This window comes from Macrobrachium nipponense, chromosome 2 (assembly GCF_015104395.2).
Source record: "Macrobrachium nipponense isolate FS-2020 chromosome 2, ASM1510439v2, whole genome shotgun sequence".
In the NCBI taxonomy this organism is placed as follows: Eukaryota; Metazoa; Arthropoda; class Malacostraca; order Decapoda; family Palaemonidae; genus Macrobrachium; species Macrobrachium nipponense.
This window is the reverse complement of record NC_087201.1, coordinates 110,257,573-110,268,696: the sequence shown is the minus strand read 5'-3', so window position 1 is coordinate 110,268,696 and position 11,124 is coordinate 110,257,573. Positions and strand designations below refer to the sequence as shown.

The 11,124-nt window shown below is 38.7% G+C and overlaps 1 protein-coding gene across 2 annotated transcripts in view; it reads left to right on the top strand.

The window, feature by feature from the left end:
- The window catches only part of LOC135220910 (cleavage and polyadenylation specificity factor subunit 1-like), a gene marked incomplete at its 5' end in the record, with an annotated part of 154,257 nt that continues 143,133 nt past the window's right edge, over window positions 1-11,124 (top strand). For both annotated transcript variants that reach the window (XM_064258534.1, XM_064258535.1), the window contains 1 exon segment: window positions 1-63. In XM_064258534.1, the coding sequence (XP_064114604.1) occupies window positions 1-63 (63 nt within the window).

Sequence of the window (11,124 nt, the reverse complement as noted above, 5' to 3'; positions counted from 1 at the left end):
GCTTGGAGATATACACATTGCCTGATTTTAGACTTGCATATGCTGTGAAGAACTTCTGGATGGGTGAGTTACATCTTAAATATGAAGTTTAACTTTGTTGTTTTACAGTGCTGTGTGTGTCATGGTCGAAAGATGAAATTATGATTTTATGTGTAAATTTTTATTACATTATTACTATTTTATTTATGTGTAACATACAAATGCAGTCAAAAGTAATGGTTGTGCTGTAGTGTAATTTACTTTGTTATTGCACACACAATTGTTAATTCTGGTATAGTACATATTTTGCAGAACTAACTGTACAGTAATACATACCTTGATCTAATGCGAGGTTAGGTTTCAGACCCCCTTGCACAAGTCAAATTTTTGCGCAAGTTTGGCATGGTCCCCAAAAATACTAATAAATACCTATTTCCAGAGTTAGAACACTAAATATGACCTTAAACATGCTCCCAGAGTATATATTGAGCAAACTTTTAAATAAAATTAAGGTTGCTGTAATTACATTTAAAAGTTAGTGCATTACCATTAAAAAAAGAAAAAAACTGGTTGATAAAAGTATGTGTATGAAGATTATATGTACTATTTCTCTCTTCTTTCCCCCTTCCAACCGGTCTATTTTCTGAAGTCTTCTCAACCTCTTTTTAAGAATTTCTTTTTTGTCTTTGTCTTTGTTCTGAAATTTGTTTTCATAAAAACAGTGCTTTTTATTTGAACAAATACAACTCTTAGTTATGAGTCTGTGTTGTTTAGAACGGCACATTTATGGTTCTAGACGGTGAAAGTAAAATTTGATCAATTTAAGATTATCTGCTGCTAACTACGAGATAAGAGAGAGAATTACAATAATTCACTGACCTCCAAATGGCAGCACTCTCCCCACCTGTCACATTAACCCTTAAACGACGACGGGGTATATTAAAAATCATCTTCCGTGTGCCGAGGGGGTCTCGGAGTGAGCACGGAAGCGGAAAAAATATTTTTTTCAAAAAATCACAGCGCGCTTAGTTTTCAAGATTAAGAGTTCATTTTTGGCTCCTTTTTTTGTCATTGCCTGAAGTTTAGTATGCAACCATCAGAAATGAAAAAAATATCATTATCATATATAAATAATGCGATATATGATAGCGCAAAAACAAAATTCCATATATAATTGTATTCAAATCGCGCTATGCGCAAAACGGTTAAAGGTAATGAGTTAATTTTTTTTCCGTTGTAATTTACACTAAATTGCGATCATTTTGGTATATAACACATTGTAAAATGATAAAAGCAACACAGAGAAAATATTATCACAAAATGATGCATGAATTCGTAACGCGCGGACATAAACAAATATTTTTTTCAAAAATTCACCATAAATCTAAATATTGTCCTAGAGACTTCCAATTTGTTTCAAAATGAAGACAAATGATTGAATATTACTATACTGTAAGAGTATTAGCTTACAATTGCAGTTTTCGACCATATCTGATGAGTTAAATTTGACCAAATGTCGATTTTTTTATATATTTTTTTTATATGCAATTATTTCGGAAATTAGAAAAGTTACAACCTTTAAATATTTTTAGTTTTATTCTACATGAAATTGCACACATTTTCATATATAAAACTCTATGAAATGCCTAATATGAAACAGAGCAAATATTCCGAGAATGCGACATACGCATTTCGGAGATTTGCGGCAGGGAATCCGCGCGCGGAGGGGAGGAAAGTTTTTTTTTTAAATTCACCATAAATCTAAATATTGTGCTAGAGACTTCGAATTTGTTTCAAGATGAAGATAAATTACTAAATATTACTAGACTGTAAGAGTTTTAGCTTACAATTGCGTTTTTTGACAATTTCGGTAGAGTCAAAGTTGACCGAACGTGGTTTTTTTTCTATTTATCGTGATTTATACGCAAATATTTCAAAAATGAGAAAAGCTACAACCTTCAATTATTCATTGTTGTATTCTACATAAAATTGCGCACATTTACATATATAAAACTTTATGTAACAGCTAATTTAAAATGGTGCAAACATTACCACAATCGCGCGTATGATTTTTTCGGAAGAGTTACCACGTGGACGTAAGGAAAATGTTATTTTTTTTCATAAATTCACCATAAATCAAAATATTGTGCTAGAGACTTCCAATTTGTTGCAAAATGAAGGTAAATGATTGAATATTACTAAAATATAAGAGTTTTAGCTTACAATTGCGTTTTTCGACCATTTCGGTAGAGTCAAAGTTGACCGAAGGTTGAAATTTTGGCACTTATCATTATTTATATGAAAATATCTCAAAACTGATAAAAGCTACAATCATAAGTATTTTTTTGTTGTATTTTACATAAAAATGCGCACATTTTCATATATAATACTCCATGTCACGGCTAATTTAAAATGGTACAAAATTTATGTCAGTGACGAAATAATTTCCGAGATGTGTCACCAATACTTTTTAGTGCGGCAAGAAAGAAATTCGCGCTTGCGCGCCTGCGTAACGATTGTAAACAAAACAACACCTTTATCTGTGAACTCCCAGCATCCCCCAAGGTGCGTGATTCAAGAGTTTTCGGCTGGTAGGCCTATAAGTATTTTTCCGTGAATTTTAAAAAAAACTTTTGTATGTCGACGTAAAATACGTCCAGTCGGCACCCGAGAGACAAAAAATGTCGACGTAAAATACGTCCACTCAGCGTTTAAAGGTTAAATTGACTTTATTTGACAGTTCAGGCTTCGAGCTTCTCTTCGAGTTAAAAGATGAAGGAAAGATATTTACTTCACATTTTGTAAATACAGTTTTATTATTTTTACATAATATTTTTATTATATAATAATCTTACAGGCAGTCCCCAGTTATTGGGGGCCAGGAGATTTGTCCTCGGTGGGTTACCAATAAGCAATTACCACCATTAACCAAAACTCGGTGATTTATGGCACCGATAACGGGTAATGGCGCCCATTAGGTATGTTAAGATGCCATAACTTTATTATCGGCACCGTGATCGGAACTCAGTGCATTATGGCTCCACAAATGGATTATTTTATGGCACTAGACAAAGCCCATAAAACCGCTTTGCCATTAACTGAGTCCGCTGATAACCGAGGACTGCCTGTATCAGTCTTAATAATGTTTGAAAATATTAATAAACATATGAATTTACCATAACAATGATCTTATCTCAGTAAGAGAGAGAGAGAGAGCAAGACTGACGAGAAGAAAGAAGAGAGAGAGAGAGGTCGCCTGAGAGAGACTGAGGAGCGAGAGAGAGAGAGAGAGAGAAGCATTGTCCTTACTTAAAATAGTGAAATGGAAAGGTTATTTTATTTTTTTAAAATTCTATCTCATATGAATTTTGTAGGTACCATTGTATTATTTATTATTATTGTTATTATTATTTTTTTTTCTATTGCATCCTATTCGACTAGGTGGTTTCTCTAGTGGGGTTCTGGGTTGCATCCTGCCTCCTTAGGATTCAATCACTTTTCTTACTATGTGTGCTGTTTCCAGGAGCATAGTCCTGGAGTTACTTCAGCATCTAATTTTTCCAGGTTCCTTTTCAGGGATCTTGGGATCGTGCCTAGTGTTCCTATGATTATGAGTGCAATTTCCAGTGGCATATCTCACATCCTTCTTATTTCTATTTTCAGATCTTGATACTCATCAATTTTTTCTCTTTCTTTCTCATCTACTCTGGTGCCCCATGATGAGTGATACTTTCCTCTTGATTTTGTCAATAATCAATGTCATGTCTGGTCTATCTGCACGTATCACCTATCTGCTCTGATATTTGTCCCAGAAGATCTTTGCCTGATGGTTTTCAATCATTCCCTCAAGTTAGTGCTCTTACAAGTGATTACTGCGAGGTAGATGATGCTTCTTGCACAGGCTCTAGTGGAGGGTGTTTGCTACTGAATCATGCCTCTTTTAGCACTGGTTCTGTGCCAGTGCTGCACATTCATTTGCTATGTGGTTTATGGTCTCGTTTTTCACGTTGCACTTCCTGCATATGGGTGAGATGTTATCTCCATCTATCGTTCTTTGAATACATCTGGTTCTTATGGCCTGATCTTGTGGCAATGTTTGCATTCCTTCTGTTTCCTTCTTGAGTACTCCCCTCTGTAGCCATTACCATGTTTCATCACTGACCAGTTCTTTAGTCTGTCTCATGTTTGTCCATGCATTGGTTTGTTGTCCCATTCTTCTGTTTTGTTTGTCATTCTCCTGTCTATATTTCTGGGTCTTTGTCTACTTCTATCTGTCCTTCCCATGCACTTCTTAGCCACTCGTTTTCACTGGTTTTCAGATAGTTTTCAGATACAGTAGAACCTCTATATACGAAAGTCCCTACTTACGAAAAATTCAGGTTACAAAAGCAAAGACAGATTTTTTTGCTTTTGTGTACGAAAACAATTCAGGTTGCTGAGAACAATTTTAAAACTCGCGTGCCGCCAACTCAGTAGACTCGCCACCATCCTCCCGCTCTTCCGTTGGTTCCTGATGCTAGTCACCGCCGTAAGATCCTGCTCTCCTAATGGTCAGCATCTGTCCCATCATGCCTCTATGTAAAGGCGTTCCTTGGCCATTTTTTGCGGCAGCGTTATCGTAAGCACTGGAATTAGTTTGTTCACATATATTTCGTTTGTTAACATAAATTTGTGTTAGTGATTTCACTTTCGTTGTACTGTAAGTTACTTTATCGTGTTGTGTGTGAACTTAATGACTTACGTTATTAGCCATGGGTCCCAAGAATGTTGCTGAAGTTCACGGAAAGAAGAGGATGTTTTCTATGGAGAGCGAAGATGGAGATAATCAAGAAGTGTTAATGTTTTCTGCCATTTGTTAATGTGTTTCGTAAAGTTAAGTGTTAGTGTTTTCTGCCATTTGTCCTCCTCCTCTGTTGTCACTTTTGAACATTGCCTCACTCGAAAGGTAAGGTTCCACATTTTACTACATACGTATGTACATGTGCATATAGTATTTCTTGTACCCTATACACTAATACACTTTATTTACAGGTACAGTCATGGTTATGTTAGGTATTGAATGGTCCAAATTGTTGTATTTCATTGTTTATTGGTCAATTTAGCTTTATTATAAAATTTATTGTGGTGTTTTTGTAGGGCTTGGAACGAATTAGGCAATTTATATGTAAAACATAGTTCTAGATACGAAAAAATCAAATTACGAAGGCTGCTTTGAGTATAAAATATATAAAACCAGGTTAATGATATTTAGAGTAAGAATTATTAATATTTTTACTATTTAATCTTAACATTATATCTTAACTTACTCTTAGTATTATATCTCAACTTATTATTTGTAAGAAATAATTTCTTAATATATGCATAACCATAATATTAATACATATAAAATAACAAAATTGTACAAATATGAAGTTATTGATCTCGAACATGTATCATACAGACCAATCAAAGTAATATACTAATACTCAATAGCAATGTTAATTACATACATATGTGTAATATCATATACTAATTCGGTAACGGGATCGACAACAAACGTTTCACCCGGTCCGGAAACAAGGTATAGTGGGGAGTGTAAGTGAGTCATGCAGGTAGAAGGGTCATGCAGAGGGAGATAGTTAAAGGAATAGTCTATTCAAAGGTTTCTAAGGAGAACCATCAGCCTGTTCTTCAGGAACCACCACAATACCAGCTGCCACTATTGAAAATTCAAGGGCCAGTAAAAAAAATTTTTTTTTTTTTCAAATAGTGGCGCTTGAGCATCTTTGGGGACTTTCAACCTGTGCACTTTTTTAGGTCTTCAACTTCATATTTTGAAAATAATTAGTTGAGGTGGTCACTGCTCGGATATCATGGACATGTGGAACTGAATCTAGGTTGGCTTGTTTAATAAATAAATAAAGAATCTGTTGTCTAATTCCTCTTAAAGTTATCGTACCCCCTTTTCCACTAATAAAAGAGAGCACGTTGTTATTTGAGATGTTCTGGTCATAAATGTTTTAAGTGTATGAACTGGACATAATGATTCATCTTCTGGAGGAGGAATAATTTCCCAAGGAGTCCACCTATTCTGTGGATCCTCATTCTTTGTTAAAAATTGTCTATCTGGTGAAAGTAAAACTTTCCCAGATTGAAGGAATTCCACGTGTCCTGGATTTCTAGAAAGTGCTGATAATTCAGATATTCTAGCACCCGAGGCCAGAGCTACTAAAAACAATGTTTTTCTTAGTATTGCTGCATAAGAACAGTTATCATTATCGAAATATGATGCCAGTTTAAGGACATCATTTAAGAACCATGATATCGATTGAGGACGGTTGACCGGTCTCAAACGAGCACATGCTTTTGGAATAGATGAGAAGTATGTGTCTGATAAATTAATATCGAAACCTATTTGAAAATCTTAGGGCAGATTTAATTGTGGTAATAGTACTGGCAGCTAAGCCTTTCTCATGTAATGATCTAAAGAAAGAAATTGTAAGATTCTTATCCATTTCTTGTACATTGTTACCATTTAAAAACAGCTAGTTTTTTAACTGTTGAGTCATATTGTCTAATTGTAGAATCTATTTTATCCGATTCTACAAATAGAACGTTTAACAGATCTACATTCGTTTCATCTTGTGCCGCAAACTTTATGAAGTCCATAAAGTTAGGGCATTCAGAATTCTTGAGGAAACTGACACAGTCTGCGTTTGTACTGTCTGTGTTAATTTCGAGGATGGAGTCTTTTGAGTTTTGAGTTTCATCTCCATGATAAGTGGGTACCAATTGCTCTTCGGCCAATTGGGTGCCACTAGTGCCAACTGGCCTTTGAATAATTGTAGCTTGTGAAATACCTTCAATAGGAGGTTCACTGGTGGAAAGAGATAAATCCTTTCCCACCTGTTCCAATTCAGAGACATTGCATCGAACGCGAAAGCATTGTTGTCTATTTTGGGAGCTACAAAGCAGGTCAGCTAATAGGAATATTGTTATCATTACATGATTCAATTTGTTGGATTTGGGACCTCTTCTGTTTATGCAATGGACGACTGCAAGGCTGTCCGATACAACTTGAATGTGGATCTTCTTGGAAGGTTGTAATTTTCTCAATGTCATGAACACTGCCATCACTTCCAATACATTTATGTGGAATTGACTGAATGTTTGTGACTGACTATGTCCCTCAAACTTTCTTGAGGGGAGAATATCCCTCCCAGCCACTCGTGGATGCATCTGTGTGGATGATCAAAGATGGGGGAGGAAATTGAATGTGAACTGATTTGGTATAGGTTCTGTTGTTTTGGTCCATGGAACAAGTCTCTTTTTCAGAATGTCTGGAATTCTTAAAACTGTCTCTGAGTTTGAGACTGGCTCTTGATCTCCAGACCTGATTGATATCTTTTAATCTGGTTTTCAATAAGACATCTGTCACTGATGTAAATTGAAGGGAGCCTAGGATTCTCTCCTGTTCCCTTCAAGATGACCGTCGTTTTAATACAACGCGTTTTATATCTTTCACTATTTCTTTGACCTTTTTGGGTGGCAGAGATAGCTTGTGTTTCTTCAGGTCCCACTGAATTCCTTACCATTGAAACTGGGATTTGTGGAGTCAGTTAGATTTGGCCATATTCACCTGAAATCCTAGAAATTTTTTAGAAATTTCTAGAACTTTGGATGTTGATCTTGAATTTCTGCTTCGTTGTCTTCCCAAAATAACCAATCGTCCAGGTAGGCTACTAAAAGCGTCCTTTCTTGCCTAGCCTGAATCCTAGGTATGGAGAGAAGTTTCTGGCTATTGGAACGTGGTAGTAAGCGTCTGTAAGATCTATAGAGGTGGTGACGGCCCCATGGGGAAGTAAGGTCCGTACCTGTGAAATTGTCAGCATATGGAACTTGTCGCAGTGAATGTAGGAATTCAGCCGAGACAAGTCCGGGATTACTCGTCTTTTGTTCAAGTCCTTCTTTGGGACACTGAACAATCGTGCTTGGAATCTTATGCTCTTCACCCTCTTATGGCACGTTTCTGAAGAAGATCCTTTGTATATTCTAAGAGGTCCTCTGTTGGTTTTTTGAAAGAAGTTGACTGTAGGGGGAGGGCCCTTCTCCCACTTCCAGCCTAGACCTTTTGATATTAAACTGTGGGTCCATGGACTGAAGGTCCATCGACCTTTGAACAAGTACAGTCTCCCCCCTACCTGGGAGATTTTACTGGTTGGAATCTGGTCTAGTTACTCTACCTCCTCGGAATCCTCTACCCTTGACTCCGCCTCGCAGTCTGGAGCCTCTTCTGGCTCGACTACTCCCAGCATGTCTGCTATATGTACGAAAGGCACCTCTCGTCTCATATGCAGGATTATATGCTGGGGAAGCCACAACTTGCGATGAAGTCGAAGGTTGAGGTTCCGAGGATGGCTGAACCAATACATATTGTTGTGGTGGTGTTACCTTTGAGGTGGACAGCACTGCCTGCATATATCCATGAGGACGGGCCGTCTGGTAAGAGTTATACCTTCTCGCCTTCTTTTTAGGTGCTTGTTGATGAGGAGACACATCAAATTGGCATTTCGTAGGAAGACCCCACCTCACTCTCAGACTTTGGTTAACCCTAGCTGCTTCGTGCAATATGGAATTTATCTCCTCTTTGGGGAAGAGGTTTTCTCCCCAAATGGATGATCTAATGAGCGTATTGGGTTCATGTTTGACTGTAGCTTCAGCCAAAACATGTTTCCTACAAGCCCTTCTTGCACTTGCGAACTCAGTCAGGTCTGATTGAAGAGTCTGTAAAAGACTTTTCGTTAAGACACGAAGGACTGTCGTCTTCGTAATGTTGGGCTAGCACTCCGCCGAGGTGACGGAGTTTGATAGTCCTGGCTAACTTTGTCCTTGCCTCAAATTCACCCTTGATCAAATGTCCGGGGAGTTTGGGTAGTCATTCGGAGAACAAGTCCGAAGCACAATCCGGTTCTAGTTTACCAGCCGTGAACGTTGCCGGAGCATTTACCCAAATGTCTGCTCCTGAGGGCAAGAGCAAAGATGTTGGTTCTGTTTCCCTCAGGGCTGGGACTGGTTTGTCATCATAGATTGCTTGCAATGACAATTCCGCCACCTTGGTTGTACATGGTGACGGAAGACCATCTGGGGTAACAAACATTGTATACTTTCCCTTGTGCGGTGTCAATTTGGTATTGACACAATTCAGTTCTGTTAGGAAACGGACCCAGACAGCTTGGGCCTGTTTCCTGGGAAAGATCACTGTTTCCTTTGGTACTTTGTCTATTCTGACTAGCGCATGTTGTGCTAGTCTGACAAAGCCCGGGAACGGAAACTTCATACCGGCTGGGAATAGCTCGTAGTCCTCTATTGGTCTTATTCCACACCCTTCTATAGTCAATTTTCCTTCTACGAAGGGAGCATTTAAGGCCAACCTCCAAGGGTTTTCCTTATCGAAGGGGGGAAGCTTTGAAGTATCCGGAACCATCATTGATAGAGCTGGTGTTCCGGATCTAAAGAGGCCTGAGAGCATCTCCTCAATGGGCTTGATTCTCTCAGTCAATGACGAGAGAGCCTGGTTTGAGATGTTCGGTGTTGATCTGAGGCGTGCATCTATCCTCTGATCTACTACTCCACTAATCCTAGCTAACAGCTGGTTAGTGAAGGATTCAGGGTCGAAGAACTGTTCCGCCGCCCTTGGGACTGACCCTGTACCTTCGGTAGGGGAAGGATTTGTGGCAGCAGGCTGAATGACAGATGATGTCGACGGTTGTGACACCGAAGACGACTCATTTGCCGCTGGCGGAACAGAGTTGCTTTTCTTTTTTAAAGTCTTCTTGACTTTAGGAATAACCAACGGCATTCCTTGTTCTTTAACGGGTTTCGAAAAACTCTTAAAGGATGGAGTTGAAGAAAGGGAAGGAGAAGGAGAAGGATGGGAACTCGCCCCACTTACCTCCCCACCTACCTGGTCCTCCGTGACCATCGGCTCGACGTTGAGGTCTATCGCCGCCACTTCCTCCGTAAAGTCCTGCTTCTCCCCTAAAGCGGCCGTCGTCTCAATGCGGATAGCTTCAATGAGGGGTTCGGCAACGTCCCTGGGCACCGCAGTTGTGAAGGTGGCGCCTGGAAAGATCATCTTGAAAAGGCCAGCATCCAAAACATGGGGCCGGCCTTTTGGTGCGTTTCTGCCGAACCCCGCCACCCACTTGCGTAGGGACGCCCTCGCGCCATGGACGATAGACTTGTCCGCCTGTAAGGCAATCTTTGTTTTAGTGGCGGACCAGAACAATATGCAAATTACCTTACTATATTCTTAGTATATAAGATAATTCTGTAACATCCTTACCTGTTCATCAGTCAACAACGAAACAAGCTCGTAACAGACGGTACAAGCATCCGGGTGCCAGGCCACGTAGTCATCCAAGGCTACCGCACAATTGGAGTGCGAACGACATACTACGTGGCCATAGTCGTTGCCTAGTGACACGTGGCATCCCTCAGCCTGGCAACGGACCACCTGTAATGCGAAAGACTCAATGAGTAATCTTCCTTTTGATGGTTTATTGTTAGACCATCGACGAAATATTTCGTAGCCGAAATATTTAGTTTTTAGGGATACAGGACAGGTATTTTCTAGAAAAATCATGCATTTTATTTATTGGCAAAGTATTTCGTGGCCGAAACATTTCGGCGAACCGAACTATTCCATTGTCGACTGAATAGTAATTATTAATAATCAGATCATAAAACTCGTAAGCTTTGTAAGCGGAATATTTCGTTCCCGAAATATTCCGTGTCGACGTATATATGCCTTAATTTTTCCAGATGTTCTTAACTAGATTGTCGAGAAATACTTCGTTGCTGAAGTATTCCGGTATCGACTATCTTATAATATTAGCTTAGTCTAATAATGCTTATATTAAATATATGCTTATCGAGGTTGTCGGGGAATACTCCTTTGCCGAGTATTCCGTTAACGACTTAATACTAGTAAATTTACTACTAACAAGCTTAGTCTAGTAATACTTATAGTATTTATACATTTCATGAATTTGTCGGCGAAATACTTCGTGAAGTATTTCGTTACCGATCTATGTAATAAGACTGACAAATTTTTCAAGCACAATAGTATAGATTGAAATTTCCATTTAGCATGTTAATTCCGAC